This window comes from Arvicola amphibius, chromosome 4 (genome assembly GCF_903992535.2).
Source record: "Arvicola amphibius chromosome 4, mArvAmp1.2, whole genome shotgun sequence".
Lineage (NCBI taxonomy): Eukaryota > Metazoa > Chordata > Mammalia > Rodentia > Cricetidae > Arvicola > Arvicola amphibius.
Window position 1 is genome coordinate 105,623,590 of NC_052050.1, and position 23,208 is coordinate 105,646,797.

Consider the following 23,208-nt stretch of genomic DNA (forward strand, 5'->3'; position numbering starts at 1 on the left):
TTCCCACTAAAGCAGAGCTGTTTTAATCAGATTCGTGGGAAATCCTTCCTGCTTTGTGTATTTGGCTTGTCACACAGCGCCCAGACAGAGTCTTGGGGGCGGCAGAGGCGTGAGCATCGCTCTTCCTTTAACCCCCCACCCCGCATGTGTAGTCTCATCTTGTGGGGCGACTTTCACAAGGCCCCTCAGGGGCAGAGGACTAGTTAAGAGGGCACAGGGAGTCCCAGCCGCTAGCCCTAGTGGCCACACTGGACCCAGGCCTGCGCAGGAGGCAAAACAGGCCTGGCGGGCAGAACCATGACTCAGAGGTGAAAGGTCACCCCGGGAGGGGCTTTTCCAGACAGTTAACGGGTTAAACGTTAACAGACCTGGAGTTAGGCCTCAGCTTCCCACCTAGACCTCCAGCATGAAGGGAGATTAATAAATGCTTGCCCTGAAGGTGCCCTGCATACAAAGGGTGTTTAATAAATGCTTGCTCCCTAGAACTTGGGTCTAGAGAGGGAGGTGGGAGGCTCCGGGGAGCGGGTAAGACATCTGTGGCCCAGCCGGTCACCAGGCCAAGCCCTTTCTATGAAGCAGAGAAAGAAAAGGAAATGAAGGGGGACCGGGGACAACAGCCAGGGGCTGGCACGCCTTCCGGCCGCCTCGAGCCACGCTGGAAGGGCGACGGGCGTCCTGCCTCTCCCCGCCCAGAGGCCTGAAAGGAGAAGGGGACCCCTTGACCTCACGGCGCGGCCGGCAGACCTCGGGAGGCCGCGTCCCCTCCACTCCCAGACTCGGGGACCAGGTGTTCACCGGAGCAGAGCGCGCGGGGCGGGGCGGGACCGGCCGCGGAGACTTTGGGGAAGGGGGGGCGGCCGGCTCCAGCTGGCAGCCGTGCGGAGCAATGCGGAGCGCGCGTGTGCGGCGGGGGCGTGCCCGGGTGCAGATGTCCCCCGGGGGCGCGGCGGCGGGGCGCCGCGCGGAGCACGCGGAGGCCCCGGGCAGGGCGCGCAGGGGTTAAGGCTGCGCGGCCGCGTGGGGGAGGGTCAGCCGCGCGCCCCGCCCCGCCCTCTCGCCGGCCCACGGCTCCGGGCGGCGCGCGGCTACCCCATGCCCTTATAAGGGCGGCCGTCGCCGGGGCAACGAGCGCCCGCCCCCGGCCGCGCCGCGCGCCCCCGCCCCGCCCCCGCCGGCGCCGATGGAACGCGGGTGTCAGGCCGGCCGCAGCGCGGGGCCGGCGGCGAGCGCCAGGGCGAGGCCGAGGCTCGGGCCCAGGCGCAGGCCCAGGCCGGCCGCGCGCGCGCTCGGCGGGGAGAGGAGCCGAGGCAGGCCGCGGGCCGCACTCCCCACTCGGCTCTATCGCCCGGACCTCCGCGGTTGCGGCCGGGCGCGCGCGGCGTCCGGGACTCCCGGGCTCCGGCGCGCGCTCCCGCCGCCCCTCCCCCCTCGACGCCCAACTTGCGGCCAAAGTTTACCCCCCCGGGGTCGGGGGCGCGCGCGCGCCCTCGGATGGCGAGCTACTAAGTTGGCCTGGGCGGCGGGGCCGGGCCATGGCCCGCGCGTCCCCACCGGGTCCCCAGGACTCCGGACCACGGGACCCGGGCGCCCCAGACCCGCGCCTCTAGCGCGCCCCCGTCGGCCGCGGGCACGCGTGGGAAAGTTGGCCTGGAACCGGCCCGACCAGTTCCTGCCGGGCGCGCGGACCGGCCGCAGGAAGTTGCCGCAAAACTTTTTACTGGGGGTGCGACCCGAGCCCCCCGAGCGCGCGGGCTGCATGCGCGCGGGGTAGCCGGGTCCCCCTCGGGTCGCCAGGCGTGCCCAGAGGGGACGGACTCGCCCCGGGGCGCCCCGGCCCCGCCGTCCCGGGGGCTATGGCCATGGTGACCAGTGGCTGGGGCGGCCCCGGAGGCGACACGAACGGCGTGGACAAGGCCGGTGGGAGCTACCCACGCGCGACCGAGGACGACTCGGCGTCGCCTCCCGGGGTGTCCAGCGATGCGGAGCCGGGCGACGAGGAGCGCCCGGGGCTGCAGGTGGATTGCGTGGTGTGCGGGGACAAGTCCAGCGGCAAGCACTACGGCGTGTTCACCTGCGAGGGCTGCAAGAGTTTCTTCAAGCGCAGCATCCGCCGCAACCTCAGCTACACCTGCCGGTGAGCCCCACGCACGGCCACCGGGCCGGCCCGGACCTGCACGGTCACCTTGGGCCTGGCACTGACCTTTCCCGCACCCGTATCCCTACCCAGGCGACGGGCTCGGCCCCGGCTGCGATCGGGTATACAGTTGGCGATGCATGCGTGAGGTCACCCCCCCCCCACCCCCGCTGGTGGTCTTCGGACCTCTCCTGCCCTAGAGAGAGCTGGTTCTATCGCGCGGGGAGGGCTTTCAGACGATGTCAGGAGTGGGGACCCCTTTCCCAGCCGTCAGGGCCCCCATTCTCGTGGGAGTCCGTCACGCGTGGTGCCCCGCGGGAATCAGACGTGCAAGTTGCACCGCGGGGCTGGCGGCGTCCAGGGGCCATTGTCTGCGGCCGCGCGGATCGATTCGGCGCGCCCTTGGGTCAAATATCACTTCCAAAGTCGCCCCGGCACGGGCAGCTGGAGTGACGCCCGGGTGGCTCGGGATGGCTGCCCTCGCCGGCGGCAGGGGGCTGCTGTGCACGGGGACCTGGGCCTGTCCATCAGAGGGACACCCCATGGGCTCTGGGTCACCGGAAGCCGCCGCCGGAGGGCCAGCAAGGCCACCGGAATTGACCGCACCCCCCACTCCGGGGCTGGTGCAGCCTTGGGGCCCCGGGACTATCCTTTAAACTTCGGGGCCGCTCTAGGAGTGAGAGACCCGTGGGAGATGGGGACCCCTCTGCGGGGCCCGGCAGGGCGTGGCCTTGCTTACTGGCAGCTGCTGGGGACAGAAAGTCCCTTGGAGAAGAGGTTGGGTGCTCAGGCCCGGCAGGGGATGAGGACCACTTTTTGTCTAAGCATGCAGGAGCCGGGCTCTGCGCCACCAGGAGCCTGCAGGGCCTTAGAGCAGGGCTGACAGCCCTGTTTCCCAGGTACCCAGAGCTGAGCCCCAGAGAAGTTGTAGGCCGCCCCGGGTCAACAGAAGGGTCCTGGCCCCGTGGACTTAGCAAGGGGATCTGTGGGGGTTGGGATGTGGAGTTGTTGGGGTGAGGAATTGGTGGAATCAGGAGTTGGGTTTCTTTCCCTCCCAGAAGTTAGCAGCTTGTGACTGGTCAGTTGGGGGCTGCCACCGTGTTAGAATTTGGACTTATTGGAACCTGCTTTGCTCCCCTCCCCCAGCTGTAACTGGGCCACCAGACTTTGGCCTCATTCTTGTGTCTGGAAAGAGTTGCTAGGTCTAGCTGGGTCTTTGGGGAGAGTGAAGGGGGCTGGGGGAGCTTGGGGTCCCACCTGCTCTCTGCATTCCTTGGGACCTATGTTGTGTGATCTTGTGTGGCCAGTGTCCCTCTCTGAACCTGAGTGGGTCAGCAGCTGTCTGGAGGGGGCCCTCAGGAAATGGCCTCAAAGCCCTGGCAGGCAGAAGAGGAAACCCCAGCTGAGGGTTTAGTGGGTCAGGTGAGCCCACCTAGGCCCAGACAAGGCGAGTGGGCGCAGCATGCTAGGCAGTACTTAGATTGGGTTGGGAGGTTGGCAGTGTGTGTCACACACTGTCCCAGACACTCAGGAGGCTGAGGGCAGCCTGGACAGCACAGCGAGGGGACACTGCCCCCTTAGCCGAAAACAACAAATGAATACAGAAGCAATGACAGCAGTTGGAGTTAGACTGTGCCTTTGGTGAGGTAGCTGGAAGAGTTTACTGTGTTTGGTGGGTTTTAATCTGTTCCAACCATACAGTGGGGAAGGCAAGACAGAAGGCCTTCCCTGAGCAGACCTGCTCACCCATCCAGGGCCTGGCCAGTTCCGCCTGGCCGCCCTGATCTTCCACCACCCGCCTGGCTGCTGGCTTTGTTCTGGCTGTGCCTGAGTTCTCTCTGCCCCAGCTGGGCCCCTTCATGGGGCCTTAAGAAGTCACGGGTTTCGGCTCTTCCAGCCCTGCACAGAGCACCACAGCTGGCTCCACAGCTGGCTCTCAAGGCTGTCCCTGGAGGCCTCCAGAACTCTCAGCTCGGTGTCTCCTGTAGAGCTCAGCAGCTGTTGCCTAATCCAGGAATGGGGTGGGAGGCAGTGTCCAGCTCTGGGCTTGATCTCTGCCCACATCTCTACTGTGTCTGGATGCTCCTTGGTACCCAGATTGGACATGGTGGGCTTATGGAGAGACTGGGCGGCTGGGTCCTCAGAGGAGAAGCAGTGCTGGCACTCACTCTTGACATAGGCTGGGGTGCTGGGCTGCACAGTGCTGTGACCCTGCTACCGGTGGCTCTTGGCCTGATGGTGACCAAGTCAAGTGAAACGGATTCATTCTCAATCCTTTCAAATCTGTTTCACCATGTCCTCTGCCAGAAAAGGCTTCTCCATCTCTGCCCTCTTGGGGAATTTCTCTTCAGACGTCAGAACCCATTCCTAAAGTGCTCTCCTTGTGTGCTGGTCTTCACCCATTGTGATCCAGTGGCCCTTCCCAAGCGGGGGACTGAATTCCTACACCTTACCTTTGGAGCTACTGTCGCAGTCTAGGGGGCCCCCACTGGTGGCACAGAGGATGTGGGTGTCACTGGGAACTCTGGCCTCTGTCTTCAGGTCTAACCGTGACTGTCAGATTGACCAGCACCACCGGAACCAGTGTCAGTACTGTCGCCTCAAGAAGTGCTTCCGGGTGGGCATGCGCAAGGAGGGTGAGTAGCTCTGGGTGCGGCCTCAGCTAGGCAGTCCCTCTGGGGCACCAGGCTGGGGGATCCAGCTAGGAATGTGTGGAGTGTGACCCTTTGAGCTCTTTCCCCAGGCCCTCCATGACCTCTGACCTCCCAACTGGAATTTTTATTAATTTGTTTACTCTCTGCTCTCTGTGTTTGCTGAAGGCAGGACTCAGCCAGATTACAGCCAAAGCCTGCCAGAGGGAGGCCCAGCTGCCTGTCCCTGCCCAGGAGTCCTGGGTAGACAGACACACTGGACACCTGCACCTCAGGGTCCCCTAGAATTCAGGTGGAGCCCTGAGGGTTGAGAGCCTGGGCTGGTGGGGAGGGGTGGGCCAGACTAGAATGTCACCCAGCTATTGCTTGCTTTGACATTGGTCACTTTCCTGCGGGACTTCTGAGAATGGCCACTGCTTAAGGTCTTCTGCTTCAGATTGGAGAATCAGGCATAGTGGTGCAGGCTTATCATCCTGGTAGTTACAAGGCTGAGGCAGGAGGATCTCCGGTTTGAAGTCAACAGACTGCATAGCAAACCCTGGTTAGAAAAAGACATATACACAAGGAAAAACATCAGCCTTATTTGATGACTCTTTGTCCCTTTAAGTTTAAAGGTGACTCCTGCCCTGCCCGTGCCCAGCGTGGATTTCTGTCTCAGCCTGTCTGTTAGATGGGAAGTTGTGATAGGTCTGTAATTGGGGCCTGCGAGACTCCTGCTCCCAGTGCCTCTGCCTCAGGGCCTTTGCACTGCGCTCCTGCAAAAGGGGGCCTGGTGCCCTCCCTTGTGTCCTCAGGGCGACCGGCTCATGTCTGTCTACCTTACCCTTCACCCACGTAGCTTAGCAGTCATCAGCTGCATTTGAATTCCAGCAGTCTAGATTGGGTGGAAAAAGGGAAGGGTGGGGCAGGAGTGGGATTTTGAGGCTCAGAACATTCTGGGCAAAGGCCCTGGAGTAGGGCTGGATGAGGGAGTAGTGGTGAGGGTAGGGTTAGCATCTTGAGAGCGAAAGCAGCTCTGAAGAACCATGGAGCGTTTGGGGTCCTGTCCAGCTACAGTTGTTTGGCAGGTGGCTGGGAGACTCCCCATGTTTCTGGTATTTGGGCTGGGTCCCTCCTAGTGTCCCCTGCACTCTGGTTCTGGCTCCACCTGGGTTGACCTGGAGTTCATCCACCAGTTAAGACAGGTGTCGGCTTATTAAAGCACACTCATTAATAGCCTCCTGGCTCCGTGCCCAAGCTGCCTTCCCCGGGTTAAAATACCTGTGTCCCCCGAGCCTCAGTTTTCCTTTTCACCCCGTCTGTGATGAGGACTCGGATAAGTACTGGCTTCTCTTGTCAGTTATATTTTGAAACAGGGTCTCTTGTAGCCCAGGCTGCCCTCAAACTTACTTTGTACTGAGGCTGGCCTTGAATTCCTGACCTTCCTGCCTCTCGGCTCCAGAGCTAGGATGACTGGTATGCATCACCAAGGACAAAGGTGACAATGACGACTGCCCTTTAGGATCACTACTGTGCCACTTTGGTGATGTGATCCGACAGGGGAGCTGTGAGTGGTGGGAGAGCCCCGGTGATTGACAGATGTGGTCTCCACGGTGCAGGAGGAGAGCGTCTGGTGGGTGGAGACCCTCGGGGTGGGCGCCAGACGCGAGCTGTCAGGGCCCTAGTGACCAGCATGTGCCTGGTTCCTTGTGCTGCCACATCGGGTGGGGGTGGCCCTCCTGCACCAACGCCTGACGCTGCCCTATCTCCGCAGCCGTGCAGCGCGGCCGCATCCCGCACGCGCTCCCGGGCCCCGCGGCCTGCAGCCCCCCGGGCGCGGCGGGCGTCGAGCCATTCGCGGGGCCGCCGGTGTCCGAACTGATCGCGCAACTGCTACGCGCCGAGCCCTACCCGGCGGCCGGACGCTTTGGCGGCGGTGGCGCCGTGCTGGGCATCGACAACGTCTGTGAGCTGGCGGCACGCCTGCTGTTCAGCACGGTCGAGTGGGCTCGCCACGCGCCCTTCTTCCCCGAGCTGCCGGCTGCCGACCAGGTGGCGCTGCTGCGACTCAGCTGGAGCGAGCTGTTCGTGCTGAACGCGGCGCAGGCGGCGCTACCGCTGCACACGGCGCCGCTGCTGGCCGCCGCGGGGCTGCACGCCGCGCCCATGGCTGCCGAGCGCGCAGTGGCCTTCATGGACCAGGTGCGCGCCTTCCAGGAGCAGGTGGACAAGCTTGGCCGCCTGCAGGTGGACGCGGCGGAGTACGGCTGCCTCAAGGCCATCGCGCTCTTCACGCCTGGTGAGCCCGCCCCGCCTGCTCACAGGCGACCCTGTGCCAACCAAGGCCCCGCCCCAAGCAGACTCCTAGTTTCACCAAGCTGTCGGGCCCCCTCCACGCCTCCCATAGGCCGCGGCTGAGCAGGCCCTGCTCTGCCACAGACTGGGCTCCCAAACAGACCCAAGCCACCTTCCAACCAAAGGCCACGCCCCTAGCCCGGATATTGCCCTAAACTGACCCAGGCTTCTGCCCTGAAGGCAGGCCACACGCACTATTGGCCCCAGGACATAGCCTTCCCTCTCGGGTAACACTAGCCAGCCTGGGCCATTCCACTGCCTCAGGTCACACCCTTTTGACACAGGTGACATCCCTAATCTGCCCAACCCCGCTTAGACCTAACACTGCCACAGGCCTCACCTCAAGTCTCTGACACAGCTCCAAGCCATTCTCCAAGCTGCTTTAGACCCTGTTGCACGTCCTACTCCTGATAAAGCCCCATCTTGCCCCCAACTTATCCAGACATTCTGGAAGCTACTGTATAGCCAAACTCCAGGCCACCCATAGGGCGGCCCTGTGGGCTCCCGCCTCTGTTCTGGAGCCATGTTCTCTGCCCCCAGTTCCACATGCCCTCAGCTTCATTTCAGACCACTCTTGCCCAGGCAGGCAGGAGTTAGGCTCTGCCGGTGGCCACACCTCAAGGGCCACTCTATGGCGTGCATTTGCCATGGTGAGGAAGGGCAGAGAGTCATGTATGTAGGCAGTGGTCTTCAGAGGCCCTGAGAGGACCTTCGGACCTCATCAACATGCTTGGTGGTGTAGTGCTGGTAGCCCCCACCCTTCAGTGGGCTGTGCCGAGAGTTCCAGGGCAGGATGGACTGCAGATCCAGAACTGCGGAATCCCCACCAGAAAACAATTTAAAGGGATGGCGTGGCCCTGCTCTCCAGGTGGACCTGGCTTAGGAGAGGCACCTCCCACAAAGTGAGGCAGATCAGTAGTGTCCCTTCCCTAGGACTGTGCTCCCTTAGCAACTGTCTGTGGTTGGTTACTCAGGGTTCTCCACGTGTCTGTGTTGGACCCTGGCTTCCACTCACATCGGTGCCCTTGGGTCCCACCCCTACCCCTCTCCCCTGTAGGCCTGTTCGCCCTGCTTCCTCAAAGGTGACTTGTCCTCTCTGCTTCCTGCAGATGCCTGTGGCCTTTCTGACCCAGCCCATGTGGAGAGCCTGCAGGAGAAGGCACAGGTGGCCCTCACGGAGTACGTGCGTGCCCAGTACCCATCTCAGCCTCAGCGCTTTGGGCGCCTGCTGCTACGGCTGCCAGCCTTGCGTGCTGTGCCAGCATCCCTCATCTCCCAGCTTTTCTTCATGCGCCTGGTTGGCAAGACACCCATTGAGACGCTCATCCGGGACATGCTACTGTCAGGGAGCACCTTCAACTGGCCCTATGGCTCGGGCTAGTGGTGGACACCTTCCACGACATGCAGATGCTGGAACCTTGCAGGGACCCTGGGGTCAAGGCCCCGACTTCTTTCCTGAGACTGATTCTTTTTTTAAAAAGACTGAAATGTTTGTCTGTTTTGTTTTTTAAATAATCATGAAACCAAAAAGAATTTGCTTTCCCAGGCCCCAGTCTTGTCCTCCTGGCAGCCCCTGGTCAGAGTGGGGCTGAGGGTCTGGAGCCAGTATGGTGGTGGCCTTGGTATGATGGGTGTGGGCCTGGTATTCTGGAAGGGCCACTGCAGCTGGGCAGGGGTACTGTGCGCCGGGAGGGTCCCCTGGATACATGGCCCATGACGGGCCCTGTGATATGAAACCATGGCCAATAATAAAGATATTCCCCTACTTGCTCAGCCTACCTTTTCTTCTGTGGTACTGGGGGGAAAACCCCAGGAACTAGCCTGTATTCAGCAGGCTCCAGAGGGGTAGAAGCTGTGCCTGCTGTGGAGATGCAGGAGTCCCTGGCAGAGGCTTTCCCAAGACAGCTTTGCATTTTCTGGATCAAGCCACACCTGAAACCCTTAGGTGTTTTTCAGAGATTAACCTACCTTTTGTTTTTCTTTATTTTTTTTTTTTTTTTGTTTTTTTGATACAGGGTTTCTCTGGTTAGCCATGGCTGCCCTGGAACTGAATTTGTAGACCAGGCTGGCCTCGAACTCAGAGATCCGCCTGCCTCTACCTCCTGATTAAAGGCGCGTACCACCACACCTGGCTTCAACCTACCCTTTTAGGTCAGAGTAAATTTGATTCAATTTCCTCTCAACATAAATCGTTTCTAAAGAAGAAGACAAGGTGGGGACAGGCTTTGAAATGTGAATTTTTTTTAAATATGAATTTAACTGTGCTGCTGTGCAGTGCTAAAAGGCACAGGAAGTAGCCCGGTGGTGGTGGTGCACGCCTTTAATCCCATCAGGGGCAGAGGCAGGAAGGAGGATCTCTGAATTTGAGCAAAAAGTACCAGGGAGTTAGGGGTCCAACTGCAGAGTGGTCGAGTCCAACACTAAACCCCCGCTTAGCAAGCCCAAGGCCTTATGAGCTACTTTTCCTGTAAAACCCCACACGAGGCCTCTCTCTGTTAGAAGACATCTGGGACTCACTGGTTTTGAACTTGCCACATTTCCAGGACCAGGAGTAACTGGCTGTCCTAGTGGCCAGAACTGGACGCCTGGCCTGGTTTTTGTTATCCTCTGTGACTCGGGATTAGTCTCAGATGACACACACAGCCTGTGTCTGTCCAACACCATTCTAACTCCACCAAGGCCAGGTAGAGTGAGGCCTATGTGGGGTGCAGGGGAACAGGGTGCACCCCCTGCAGACGCCCAGGAAGCCCCAGGTGGTTGGATCTCACCCACCAGGCATGCCTCCATCACACCTACAGAAATGATTCGTTTGGGGCAGTCTCACCATAACCCAGGCTGCTCCCCAACTGTTCATCTGCCTCTGTCCCCCTCCCCCATACTGGAACCGACTCCGTAGCTGCCCGAAACCTGTGACCTTGGATAGTTTACTCCTCTGTAAAATCAAGGAGTTGCTCCAGGCAGCTGCACACAGCAGGTGTCTAACGCGTGTTTATTTTCTGGGATTCTCAGCAGTACTTGCTTCCCCTGGAAGAACTAGAGTGTGTCCCCATGGGACAAAAAGCCACCACCATCTTCAGGACACTCAGAAGTACACGGAGCCCTCACGGTCGCTGTCCCCTTGGTCATCAAATTTTCGGATCTGGGCCTTGATGTGCCTCAGTTTACTCTTCAGGTACTGACAGCGAGCCTGCTTATCCAGGAAGCCAGGATCCTGGGGGCGGGGGGGGGGCGAGCCTGCTTATCCAGGAAGCCAGGGTCCTGGGGGGGGGGGGAGTTGAGGAAATCCCCCTGGCATTCTGACCTGAGGCCTTCAAGATTTTCATTCAACTCTTTATAAATTCCAATCCCAGCTTTCACTACATGGTCCCCGCCTCGGGACAGGGCCAGAGGCCACAGCCACAGGAGTCTCCACTCACCGCCCGCTTCTTCTCAAACTCTCTCCAGACTCGAGCTGCCACATTAGCCTCCTCCTGAAAGGACGAGGTGGGGAAGGGGCTCAGAAGGATGGGGAAGGGGCTACACGGCCTTGATAGCAGTGCCCACCCGGTTGAGGAAGCACAGTCGCAGGGAGTTGGGGACACTAGAGGCCCGGGGGCTGACCTGGCTTCGAGGTGGGGGCAGTGACATCAGCAGGGCCTCCAGCTGCCGGAGCTTGGCCTGCGTGGCCCCCACCTCGCGCTGGAGCTCCAAGAATTCTCCGTACTGGTCCTGGAACACGGCGGCATAGCGGCTCCGGTCCCTTCTGCTGCTCACTGGCGGGTACTTACTACAGATTGGAAGGGGGTCAGTGTGCGAGTGGAAGGAGATCTGTCTTTCCACTTCATCATGGCAACTGGCTTTTCTTTGCCCATGCTGGGACCCCAGCTCAAAATGCCCCCATTTCCTAACTCAGTCCTGACCCCTCCTAATTCCGAGGCATTAAAAACCATGGAGGGTACAGGAGCGTGGTGACTCAGGAGACTAGGGCAAGGAGGTTCATGACTTTTAAGAGGTTCCCTAGGCTAGAAGGCCTTACAGCAAAGAGCCACATAGGGCACTCACAGCTCATAGTCAGGTACTGGGTTGGGACGTGGTTCCAGAACTTTGGGAGGCTTCTCAGCGTGCAGCGGGGCCCGGGGGCGTAGCTCGTCCGCAAACACGATCTTCCGGGGCCTCGTATGGAGCTCCCCGGGCGCGGGCTGGCACTGTGGTTGCCGAGCGCGAGACACTGGGCTTCGCGACACCCGCTTCTGCGCAACAGTGGGGATCGCGGTTAAGGGGTGTCAGGAAGCGGGGCTCCCCCACGTAGGACTTCCGAGTGTGGTACTCACTCGGGGCTCGTGGCCGGCCAGGCGGGGTTGCGGGCGCTCCGGGACTGGCATGCGCGAGGCCGCGGCGCTCGGGCGCCTCCCGACGACGGGAGACGAAATGCAGGCAGTGCTGGGGCCTGAGCGCCTGGAGCGGAGCCGGCCGGCGGCGGGAGGAGCCGGCGAACCGCGCCTGGGGGCGGGGCCTGCGGATATTTGCACATGCGAGCGCGGTCCGCTGGTCGCGCAACCCAGACTCCGCGCCTGAGGACGCGCACCCCGGAAGGGGGCGCTGGAGAGGCGCCGTGGCGTCACCCCGCCTGCGTTTGCATGAAGGCACGCGGTTGGCTGCCCGCGCAGTGCCGACCCGCCCCCGATTCTGAAGCCGGAAGGGCGCAATGCGGCGAATCCTGGACTCCGAGGCGACCCCAACCGCTGCGCCCACCGCCGCAGCCCACGATCACGTCCCCGCGGAATCCCCGGCCTCCGCCCGCCCGTCGGTCATTCGGGTCGTCCCGCTCAGGGTCACCTGTCCCACAGCCGCGTATCCGCGCCTGGCCCTGCTGCCGGGAACGCAGCTGTGCAGGAACTGCCTGCCGACCCGCTATCCACGGCGTCCGGCTGCCGGGGCGCGGCTAAGCGCGGTGGGTGGGGCCTGTGAAATGTTGACGCGCGGGCCGCTTCTAGGAGCACTGTCTGGACCTACTCACTTTCCCAAATCTATTTGGAAAAATGGGTAGTTTTTTCCAGTTTGACTCACTTTTTTTTTTAGTAATTGTACTTAAAAAAATACCCTGTGATTCTGTGTGTAAGCAGAGGCCAGCTCAGGTTATTGGGCGTCTTCCTCTGCCTCCCCATTTTTTGATACTGATGCTTCCCGTTTTGGCTTTGGCTGGTCAGCGAGCTCCCAGGTGCCTGTCACTACTCCTAGCACTGGGATCACAGCCTCATGCACCCCAGCCCTGGCACCCAATGATGAGTACTGAGGATTAGAATTTTCGTGTGCATACTGGGGCAACATGCACTTTAACAGTGAGTCATAGCCCCATCCCTAAAAAACGTTTAGACTTTTATGATGTTAAAATAGGTGTGTATGCCACATGCGTGCAGCTGCTGAAAGGCCAGAGCTGTCAGGTTCCTGGAGCTGGAGCTACATTAAATATATTTATTATTAAATAGTTTTTGATAGCTGGGTGGTGGTGGCACACGCCTTTAATCCCAGCACTCAGGAGGCTGAGGCAGGCAGATCTCTGTGGGTTCGAGGCCAGCCTGGACTACAGAGATAGTTCCAGGACAGCTAGGACTGTTACACAGAGAAAGCTTGTCTTGAAAAAAAAAAAAAACAAAAAAAAGTTTCGAATTGCCTTTTTCCCCCAATTCTTACTGCACTTTGTGTGTGCTCCCCTTCCGCAGTGTGTGCTCTGGAGCAGAACTCGGGTTGTCAGGCCCCGTGGCAAGTGCCTGTACCAGCTCAAGTGGCTAACAGGCCTTTTGCTATTTGGGGGGATAGAATCAGGGTTGCACTATGTCAGCCAACTTCAGGATAGCGACGGCGTGAGCTGGCAGTGGCTTTATTTCAGCCGGGGCATGATTCGGATGAACAGGATCATGCTGATGAAGACGAAGCACACGACAATGAGCATGGCCCACAGCAGCCAGTTCACCGACTTCTGGGCGTGCTGCTCCAGGCGCTCCGATTCCATCTTCAGCTTCTCCAGGTTCTGGTCGGCCATCTTCAGAGAGTGGGACAGGGTCTGTGGGAGAAGCGGGGACCAAGTGTGACCACTGCCTCCTACGCCGTTTGCGCTTCTAGTCCTAGCGGATGCCCTCTGCTAGGCATCCCTCAGCCACCCCTCCTTGGGCTTTAACTCCTGCTGAGCCTACAAACACCAACGCTGGTCACAGTTCCATCCCTCTTGTTCAGACCTTCCTCAGTGCCCCACACCTGGTTGTCCTTCTTGATGACACTCTGGGCAGCCAGTGTGTTGGTCTTGAGGCTGCGTGCCAGGCCTAGCATTTCCTCCGCCAGCTTTTCCTGGAGGCCCTGGTGCCTCTGGAGGACGAGGTCGAGCTCAGACGCTGAATGCTTCTCATCTGCAGGTCTGGGCCCCTTTGCTCTGCCGACCCCACATGTAGTGGGTACCCAGGAGTGACAGGGAGAGATATAGACACCCACATGGTGCCTTCCCAAGGATCCCTCAGTGCTGCCCGGGACTCAGTTTCCCCTGCTTTTTTACATCCCAGGAACAGCAACCCAGAAAGGACTACCAGTAGGCAGTGGGTCCGTGTAGCAGCACCTCAGAGGCCCCAGCTTCACCCAGAGCCCCCTTTCCCCACCTCTCAGTGGCTAAGATACTCACATGCGTTTCCTCACGTCTATCTCAAGCTCTGGAAGCAAAAGAGGCCAAGGACGAAGGTTGGTTTCCTGTTTCCAACTCTTGCCCATGCCCTGTGCCAACTCTGCTACCCAGAATGCTGTTCGGCCTGTGAACTACTGTCCCCTGGTCTCACCACACTTGATAGGTAGAGTGACATGTAGAACACCCGTCCTATCCCCAAGGTGCCAGGCCCCTCCCAGTGGCCTAGCATTGCACTGGGGTGCTTGATGATGTCTCTTCTGGGGACACCTCCTCTTCCTCAGCCCCCTCCCCCCAGGCATTACTCAGTTGACCCTGGGTGGCCTGCTTCCAGGGCTGGGAAAAATCAGACCAGGCAGGCATGAGGAGTGTGACAGCAGGGACAGTCAAGTCCTCAGCATGACTCACCCCCAGATGGCTCCTGTGGGGAGAAGGGAGAAGCATGAGGCCATGCACTTTGATGTTGTCCCTAAATCTCTCTACCTTGGGATGACCCATGTGAAGTGCTCTGAGGTATTGTAAAGAAACTGACCCAAATTCTGATGGGGGCCAACTCTGGGGCTTAAACAGACATGTTCCTGTTCCTTCCGTTTTTTTTTTTTTTTTTTTTTTTTTTTTTTTTTATGAGACAGGGTTTACTGTGTAGTCCTGGCTGTCCTGGAACTTCTCTGTAGACCAGGCTGGCCTCGAACTCACAGAGATCTGCTGGTCTCTCCTCCCGAGTGCTTGGGATTAAAGGCCAGTGCCACCACCATGGTTTATTTTTCCCATGAACCAATTCCTATTCCTTTGGCAATGTCTTGAGCACCTTCTCTGAGGAAGCTTTGTCTGTGGGCCCTTCAGGGTTCCTGGTACTATGTTCGATCTCTGTCCCTGTACAGACTACTCTGTTGCTGTCACGAGGATGGTCCCAGGGACAAGGGAAGGAATCCTACCGTGCCCAGCAGCTCACTCCGCATCTCACTGGTGTAACGTGCCCGGGACTGCAAATGTACGGTCTTGGTGGCAGAGACCCGCTCCCTGGCTGTGGTGGGCACGCGGCCAGGGGCCAGGAACTGGTTAGCTAGAGCCTTCTCGGAGGAGGAGGTCTGAGGGAACGTGGGAAGGGGGGGATAAATCACTGGAGGCTGTGTCCAGTCCCTTGGGGGGCGTAAGACCCGAGGGGTGGGAGGACAGGCTCACCAGCTTCTCAGCCTGCAGCATGCCCTTCAGAAAGTCCACCTTGCGCGAGTACTCGCTGATGACTTCGGAGGCAGGTTTGCTGAAAGGCAGCAAGAGGAAGTCAACCTGCCACTGTCGCAGCATCGGGGAGGGACTCAGTGTCAAACACTCACCTGGCTTGGATTTTCAGGACCTGCAGCATGTCTTCCAGGGCACCCACATACTGGGAGGGAAGGGAGTGTGTCAGCCAGGCCAGGACCCCAAGGACTGCTTGCAAGAGAAAGGGGTGGGCCCAAGGGGCGGGGCCGGGAGGGGCGGGGTCACGGACCGGGGGAGGGGCATATAGTCATGACGTGGCACAGACAGGGAGTGGCCTGTGCACGAAGTGGTGAGATCAAGAAGAGCAACCTGGGCGTTAAGGACCTGTGCGCCAAGGGGCAGAGCCGCACTTGAAGTGCAGCACCAACCGGAAGGGGCGTGGCCAGTGAGATGGCTCGTCTGCCTCTAGGGTTCAAGGCCTGTGCGGGAGCGTGAGAGTCCCTCACCTTCTCCAGACGCCACTCGTTCGGCTCCCGCTTTTCTGCCGCCATCGACTCGCAGCGACACAGCAACCGCACAAGGTTCAACTCCAGCCGCGACGTCGCCATCGGGCGGTGACTGGCCCCTTCCGCCTGCGCCATCTTGGAGAAGGGCGGAAGTACCTGTAAGGGGGCTTGCCTTTGGGCGTTCGTCCCTTCCCCTCCGAGGTCCGCCCTGCTGGGCTTCGGACGGAAGTAAAGCTTTGTTTCAAGCCGCGGCTCTGCGTCTGCCTTGTTCAAGGATAAATCGTTGTTGTTGTTGTTTTTTAAATAAGAGAGCATCTTTTAAAGCTGTACTTTTGTTGTTTGACCTTTTTTTCTCATTTTGGGCAGAATCTCTAACCCAGACGGGCCTGGGGCCGCATCATGCTCGGGGAGCGTTGGCTGGCAGGACCGGAAGGGCCGTCGTCAGCTTCGGACCCACGCGCAACGCTCCCAGATCACTGCGTTCCGCTTGCTCGTCACAGCTCCCCAGTGCGCCTCTCTCCTCTGAGCCAAGCCCCAGCCTTCGCTTTCTCCTTTCGCCTGGAGCTTTCCCCGAGCCTGGCATGATGACATGCCAGGTGGGCGCTTCCTTCGGACAGACCGGCTAGTTTCCTGCCCAGGCAGTCGGCCTCCCGAGCTCTGACCCAGCCGTTTCTATCCTCAGCCAAGATCCTTTTCATTCTGTAATATATCATTATGATCCATTTTATGATAATGGAGCTCGCCGGCGAATCACAAACCACCATCACGAGGCAATAGGCCCCTCTTTCTTTTTGTTTTGTTTTTCAAGACAGGGTGTCTCTGTGTTATAGTCCTAGCTGTCCTGGAACTCACTTTGTAGAACAGGTTGGCCTCGAACTCACAGAGATACGCCTGCCTCTGCCTCCCGAGTGCTGGGGTTAAAGGCACCAGATCTCATTATGGATGGTTGTGAGCCACCATGTGGTTGCTGGAAATTGAACTTAGGACCCCTGGAACAGCAGCCAGTGCTCTTAATCGCGCCCCTCATCCAGCACTCTTAATATGAAGTGAGGATTTTTTTTTCTCATATTGCCCAACTCTGAAATTGAGCCAGCTTCCTTAACTCTGTTGGAAAAGCAACTGCTACATTTCTCTGCCTTAAGGGGACAGGACCCAAGTGGGGGGCCAAATCTGGATCACATCCAATACTTAGCATCCTATAGGAATATAGGAATCTAATGTCAATCCAATCAGGCCACCGTGTGTGTGTGTGTGTGTGTGTGTGTGTGTGTGTGTGTGTGTGTGTGCGCAAGCGCGCGCGCGCGCGCGCGCGTCTGTTGAGCATTCGTGTTTGCATGGAGGCCTGTTTCCTGTGGAGGTCAAAGGGCAACCTCAGTGTCATTACTCTCTCCTATCCCCCCTCTCTCAACAGTCGCACACAGACCAGGCTGGCCTTGAACAGAGATCTTCCTATCCCTACCTCCCAAGTGTTGGGATTCAAGATGTTTAGCAGCACGCCTGAGTTCCAGACACGGTCTTTGGCCTCTGTGGGCTGGGCTAGCTAGCTCTTCCCAGCACTAGGGTTACAAGCCTCAGTGCTACACCAGCTTTTAGTGTTTTGACTTTGAATTTTATTTAAATTATATGTATGTGTGTCAGTCCACGTGCATGTATGGATTCATGCCTGTAAGTGCAAATGCCCATGGAGGATCATCTGGAACTGGGATCACAGGTGGTTGTGAACTCCCCAGAGTGGGTGCTGGGAACCAGAATCGTCCTCTGCAGGAGCAGTATGTGCTCTCAACCACCGAGCACCTCTCCAGTCCCTCCCATGACTTCTGAGAATGAGAAGTGTAGGGCAAACCATCTCCAATCTAAGCAAGTTTCTAACAAACCCTGGGCTGGATAAATGGCTCAGCAGTTAGAAGCTTGTGGTGCTCTTGCAAGAGTCCCTGAGTCCAGCACCCATGTCAGGTAGCTCACGATCTCCTGTAACTCCAGCTCCAGGAGTTCTGACACCTCTGACCTCTTCAGGGACCTGCATTCACAAGTACACACTCACGCATAGACACAATTAACACACATTTTAAACTGGGCATGGTGGCTTATGCCTTTAATCCCAGCACTCAGGAGGCAGAGACAGGCAGATCTTTGAGGTAGAAGCCAGCCTGGTCTACAGAGTTAGTTCCAGGACAGCCAGGACCATACAGAGAACCCTGTCTCAAAAATCATATATATTAATACTTATATATGAATAAATATGTATTTAAGCCTTAAAAAGCAAAAATGGCATTGGCTCCGCTGATACCGGAGTTAGGGTGTGAGGGTCGTGTGGTCCTGCGACCTGAGCTAGGGTCCTCTGAAAGAACAGTAAGCACTGTAACTTCTGAGCCAGCTCTACCAGGCTGTAGAGCCAAAGCCTCACTCTGCAGCCCCAACTGGCCTCAGACTCACAGATCCATCGTGAGCAGCATACAAACAGAATGTCTTTCCTTTCTAAGATGGGGTGACCCTGTGTTGTTTGTATGCACCATATGTGTTGCTGCGGCCTGCGTGTCTTTAGGACTGACCCAACTGGGTGACACAGGATGAAGAAACGACACGCACAGAAAAGCTGGCACTGGGTGGGATTTTTTTAAATTTTGAAACTATATTTATTTGTGTGCATATGTACTCCTGTGCCCTATGTCACAGTGCACAGAGGACTTGCGGGAGTTGGTTCTCTTCCACCATGTGTGAGTCCACCTGCCACTGCTACTGACTTCGTTAAGGGAAGGAGAGGTCTTCATGAGTACCAGAGCATGGCACGATACCCACCCCTCAGGTCACCTGGGTCCTGCTCACTTCAGAAATACCCTGGAGGACACTGAACCCAGCGTTCACAGAGGGACTCTGGGGAGTGACGATGCCAGGTGTGACAGCCTTCCCTCTCCAGCTTTGTGACTTGGGACAGGCAGAGTGCTGTCAGTATTAGTCGTGTTGAGCTTGCCTTGAATCTGAAACACAAAAGTGCTGTGCATGCCTTGATGACCACATTTGTCCAAGGGGCTGGGACATGGCTCAGAGGGTAAAGAGGCTGCTGAAAAGGACAAGGGCTTGCATTCAAACCCCAGCACTCACATAATGAACCAAGTGTAGTTTACAGTCTGGGGCCAAACTTGAGTCTGCCAGACTTCAGGCTGCCCTGCGGTGGTCCTGTCCAGTTAGGGTCAAGGACAACATGTAAAGGTGGTGGCACTGGGGAGATAATTCAGAGGTTAAGAACACTGAATGCTCCCCAGAGGATCCAGGTTCAATTTTGAACACCCTCAATGGCAGTTACACCCATCCATAACCCTAGTTCTAGGGAGCTGAGAACCTGCTTCTGGCTCCACAGAAATCAGCCATGCCCATGGTACACAGGCATACACATTCTGTCAAAACACCCGTTAACATAAAAGTACATAAGTCTCAAAAATTTTAAAAAGGCAATAGCAACCTTCCTGAGGTCTGGAGAGGGGGACCTCTGGGGTGAACTTCCCTTGGAATTTTCATGTGTGTGGTCCAGCAGGAGGAGGAGGAGGCACAGGGCTCCCAGAGAGGTCCTGTAAGGCTTGTTCGCCAGGCTGGCCCTTCATCCTGCCAGATCTCAGCCATACCAATGGACAGAGATGGACTGTGCTCTTACAGGCATGAATCCATACATGCACGTGGACTGACACACATACATATAATTTAAATAAAATTCAAAGTCAAAACACTAAAAGCTGGTGTAGCACTGAGGCTTGTAACCCTAGTGCTGGGAAGAGCTAGCTAGCCCAGCCCACAGAGGCCAAAGACCGTGTCTGGAACTCAGGCATGCTGCTAAACAAGATCTCCGGCTTCTACAAATGTATACAGAGACAAGTTTAAATTTTTTTTCTTTTTCTTTTTTTCAAGAAAAGGTTTCTCTGTCTTGGAACTCAGCTCTATAGACCAGGCTGGCCTCAAACTCATATTCCCCTGCCTCTGCCTCCCAAGTGCTGGGATTAAAGACATGTGCCACCACTGCCTGGCAAAAAAATATTTTTTAAACTACCAAGAGCTACCTGCTGTACCACTCCTATTCCCCAGTCTCATGCCTAGGAAGCAATGATTCCCACCCCAGGCAGAGAGGGTGCTGCAGGTTCCACGGGAGCAAACACAACCTTAATTTGAATGGAGGGCTGTGACTGGCAGGACACCCTGGCCACACTTCCCCTCCTGGACACACAGACAGGCTCTTTGCTTGCTTCCACGGGCAGCCTGGTGATGCTCTCCTGTGTCCTTATGATAGATTAGCACAGGGTTCCACAAAAGGCTAAAGCAGTCAGTTCTTTAACGGGCACACTATCTAGTCCTGGAACTTGTTACGTCAACCAGGCTGGCCTCAAACAGTGTTGAGTTCACCTGCCTCTGCCTCAGGAGTATTAATATGCCTGGCTTGTTATTTTGAGACGTGGCCGGCCCATGTATGTATCTGGTTAGTTTTATGTCAACATGACACAAGCAAGAGTCATCAGAGATGGCACGGGAAACCTCAAATGAGAGTCTTTATAAGCTGGAGCTGTAAGCAAGCCTGTGGGCATTTTCTTAGTGAATCGTGCGGCCATCCCTGACCTGGTACTGGGTTCTGTAAGAAAGCAGGCTGAGCAAGCCAGTAAGAAGCAGCTTCCATGGCTTTTCCACAGCTCCTGCCGCCCAGGCTCCTGTCCTGACTTTTAATGAGTAGTGACAAGGAAGAGCACACCAACAGACCCTTCCTCCTCCCCAACTGTTCTTCTGGTCAGACAGTAGCCCAGGCTAGCTGTGAACTCTTGGCATGTAGTTAAACTCCCCAATTTTACAGACTCCAGTCACTTCGGAAACAAACCCGAGTGTGCTCACAAGGGACAGCCAAGGCTTAGGTTACTCTGAGCGTCCAGTTGCCATGTCTGCCCTTGTATCATGGACTATGGACTCAAATTAGGAGCCCAAACCAACCCTTCCTTAAGTGACATTTGTTGCCAGGCATTTTGCCAATGCAATGAAGTGGCTAACAGTGCCACCTGTCAGACTTCTCTATCTGCCACCCTTGTGGAGAGGCTGGATAAGAATGCAGGGCAGATCAGGAGAACAGCTCAGAAGATATATTCTCAGCACTACCTTGTGGCTCACAAACATCTGTAACTCCAGCTCCAGGGAATTCAATGCCCCCCCCCCCCGACACACACACACTGAAAAAAGCTTCCAAGTGTCAGGAACAGGGAGCAAAGATGAGAAATATGACCCTGTCACTATAACAGCAGACACACTAACAGCTAGAGGGTAAAAGACAGAGCAAGCAACATCCAGCCTTAGCATCTAGAACAGGCTCTCAGCCTGTGGGTGTCAATCCTTGGGGTGAATGACTTGCACAGAGGCCACACATATCCTGCATATCAGATATTTACAATTCATAACAGTAGCAAAATTACAATTAAGTACCAACAAAAATAAATTTTATGGTTGGAGGTTACTACGTGAGGAACTGTATCAACAGATGGCAGCACTTGGGAGGTTGAGAACTGCTGCTCTGGGGCCAATAGTCTCCAAAACCTGGGCCAGTAAGTCCCAGCTCTAGGGGCTTGAGCTGTGAGCTTCTGCAAGTCTCCCCAGGCCTAAGGAGTCAGGGTCCTTACGGGAGATGAGTGGGGTGAACTTTTTTCAACACAGACCAAGCTAGTTCTCAACTCCTTATCCTGCTGCCTCCATCTTCTGAGTGCTGGTACTAGGTGTGCCCCCAGGACCAGCCTGAAGGGAAGTGTGTGTGCACGTGCTCTTGCACACAGGCTGGAGGAGGATGTCAAGTGTCCTGCTCTATCACTTTGTCCTATTCTCTTGGCACGAGGTATACCAGCTTTTACACGGGTGCTAGAATTTGAGCTCAGGTCTTCCTATTTGTATACCAAGTGTCCTGAGCTGTCTCCCCAGCTCCTAGTGGGAATTTCATACATTTTTAGTACACTACTTTAAAAACAAAAATGGTATTTATTTTATGTGTACAGGTGTTTTGCCTGCATGTTTGTGCACCGCCTGCATGCCCGGTGCCTATGAGGCCAGAAGAGGGCGCCCAACCCCTTGGATCTGGAGTTACAGGTGCACGTGAGGCTCCAGCTGGTGCTGGGAACAAAGCCAGCTCTTGGTCAAGAGTTCTTCACCGCAGGGCCATTTCTCCAGGTCTTGGGCACTTGAGAGCAGGTGTGGAATCTCTCACCTGTTCAACAGTTCATTTCAGATTATGGATGCCTGAACTGGCCTCTGCAGCTGCCAGGGTAACAGCAGCAGCCTCTTCATGGAATGAGGTCTTAATGGTCCTTTTCCTTCTCTTCATGCAGGCCTCACTCTCAGCCCAAGTTAGCTGGAACCTCGTGCTTCACCTCCTTCTGGCTTCACCTTGTCCACCTTGGGAAGGACAGCTCAGGCAGCACTGGCTGGTGCTTCAGGCAGGCCTTTCCTCAGACAGGACCCCACCCACCCGGATCCAGCCCCACAGCAAGGCCACACCAACACTTCTCAAGTACTTTTATTCCACACCTCCAGGAGCGGAGCTTCCTTGGTCCCAGGCTGGTGGCCTGCGTGTGTGTCTAGGAGGGGGTGGAGCCTGAGAGAAGAGAGCTGCGCTCTGAAGGACCCAGGTTGTCACTGGGGCTGCAGAGGAGCTCCAGCCTGGGCTGCCTGCCCCGACAGGTCCGGAGTCCCTGGCTCCTTACAGCCCATAGGGCAGGCAGCCCCAAGGCACAGTGGGCAGAGCCAAGTGGGCTACATTCAGGCTTCCCCAGAATGCAGGTTGGTGGGGCTTCCCACTCCTGTCCTGTCTTCAGCCAACAGCTGTGACCCTGCGGAAAGCTCCAACAATGCTGGAAGGTTCTCTGGCCATATGGCCAATTCTGGGAGGCATCTGGGAGGGAAACAGATGCCCTACAAGTCTACTGTCCACTGTCCAGGGGTGGAGCCAGCAGCCGGGCATGGCCACCCCCATGCAGGTCACAAAGGTGGAAAGAGCTGATATGAAAGCTGTCACATACACATACAAAATAACAGTTTGGTCCTCCAGTAAGGCTGTTAGAACTAGTTATGTAAACAACAAACAGAGAAACAGTTACTGAGACTAAGTACAAAGGTCACCACTGTGCAGACTGGGGCTCCTGGCCAGCAGCCCCGAGCCTTCACGCCACACAGAGCTGGTGCCTGTCTCATCCTTCTGGATGCTTTTCATTTTGGATCCTTCTCAGAGAGCGGAAGGCCAGCTCCGCAGCTGGGGTTCCAGGTCATGCAGACTGCCTATCATGGTCCTCAGCCATTGGCCTGGCTGGAGTTGGGGGGCAGGCAGTAGGTAGGGGGATCCGAATATCTGCGTTTTGCTCCAGGAAGTCTGACATCATGGTCCAGGGTGCCCTGCGACGGTAGGTCAGCCCCAGGGGCGATGTATACAGAATGTACCTGGTCCTGTCGGCGGGCAGGTGGCTCTCGACGCCTCACCAGAACAGCAGCCTCTCGGAGAGCAGGTGCCCAGTCGGTCAGGTGTGACGGCAGGCCCGGCGGGAGCTTGATGTTTGCCATGGGCATGATGGGGGTCCTCCGGGGTGTCTTCACTCTGACCGTGACGAAGGATGTCGGCCTTCGGCGTGGAGGGGCAGCGGCCGCGGGGAGGGGGTTCGGGGTGGACACACTGGGGCAGGGGAGAGCAGGTGCGGGGGGCCCTTGGAGAGACAGACTCGGGGTTACTGCAGCGGGGGCATGGGT

The 23,208-nt window shown here is 57.3% G+C and overlaps 4 protein-coding genes across 24 annotated transcripts in view; 1 reads left to right on the forward strand and 3 right to left on the reverse strand.

Annotated features, from left to right (window-relative positions):
- The first annotated feature begins 1,360 nt into the window (after positions 1-1,360).
- On the forward strand, positions 1,361-8,887 carry Nr2f6 (nuclear receptor subfamily 2 group F member 6). The gene is made up of 4 exons (XM_038327651.2): positions 1,361-2,134; positions 4,676-4,770; positions 6,539-7,063; positions 8,229-8,887. The coding sequence occupies exons 1-4, from the start codon at positions 1,854-1,856 to the stop codon at positions 8,498-8,500; spliced, it is 1,173 nt and encodes a 390-aa protein (XP_038183579.1). The 5' UTR covers positions 1,361-1,853; the 3' UTR covers positions 8,501-8,887.
- A 1,207-nt stretch (positions 8,888-10,094) lies between these two features.
- On the reverse strand, positions 10,095-12,044 carry Ocel1 (occludin/ELL domain containing 1). Its single transcript, XM_038327456.2, has 5 exons — positions 11,430-12,044; positions 11,161-11,348; positions 10,720-10,885; positions 10,536-10,589; positions 10,095-10,330 (listed from the first exon to the last, which is right to left on the reverse strand). The coding sequence occupies exons 1-5, from the start codon at positions 11,478-11,480 to the stop codon at positions 10,202-10,204; spliced, it is 588 nt and encodes a 195-aa protein (XP_038183384.1). The 5' UTR covers positions 11,481-12,044; the 3' UTR covers positions 10,095-10,201.
- Positions 12,045-12,960: 916 nt separating this feature from the next.
- Positions 12,961-15,899, reverse strand: Use1 (unconventional SNARE in the ER 1). Of its 2 annotated transcripts, none has more exons than XM_038326852.2 (8): positions 15,469-15,899; positions 15,097-15,146; positions 14,945-15,023; positions 14,698-14,850; positions 14,171-14,183; positions 13,766-13,793; positions 13,351-13,522; positions 12,961-13,159 (listed from the first exon to the last, which is right to left on the reverse strand). In XM_038326852.2, the coding sequence occupies exons 1-8, from the start codon at positions 15,781-15,783 to the stop codon at positions 12,977-12,979; spliced, it is 993 nt and encodes a 330-aa protein (XP_038182780.1). In that variant the 5' UTR covers positions 15,784-15,899; the 3' UTR covers positions 12,961-12,976. The 2 variants fall into 2 exon arrangements, with proteins under 2 accessions (XP_038182780.1, XP_038182778.1); XM_038326850.2 differs by having other exon boundaries at positions 13,351-13,549.
- Positions 15,900-21,433: 5,534 nt separating this feature from the next.
- Positions 21,434-23,208, reverse strand: part of Myo9b (myosin IXB) — an 89,866-nt gene continuing 88,091 nt past the window's right edge. For 19 of the 20 annotated variants that reach the window (XM_038325210.1, XM_038325207.1, XM_038325205.1 and 16 more), the window contains one exon: positions 21,434-23,165. In XM_038325210.1, coding sequence (XP_038181138.1) covers positions 22,759-23,165 — 407 coding nt within the window. In that variant the 3' untranslated portion in view covers positions 21,434-22,758. The remainder of the gene's footprint in view (positions 23,166-23,208) is intronic. The other variant, XM_038325211.1, reaches the window with a different exon arrangement.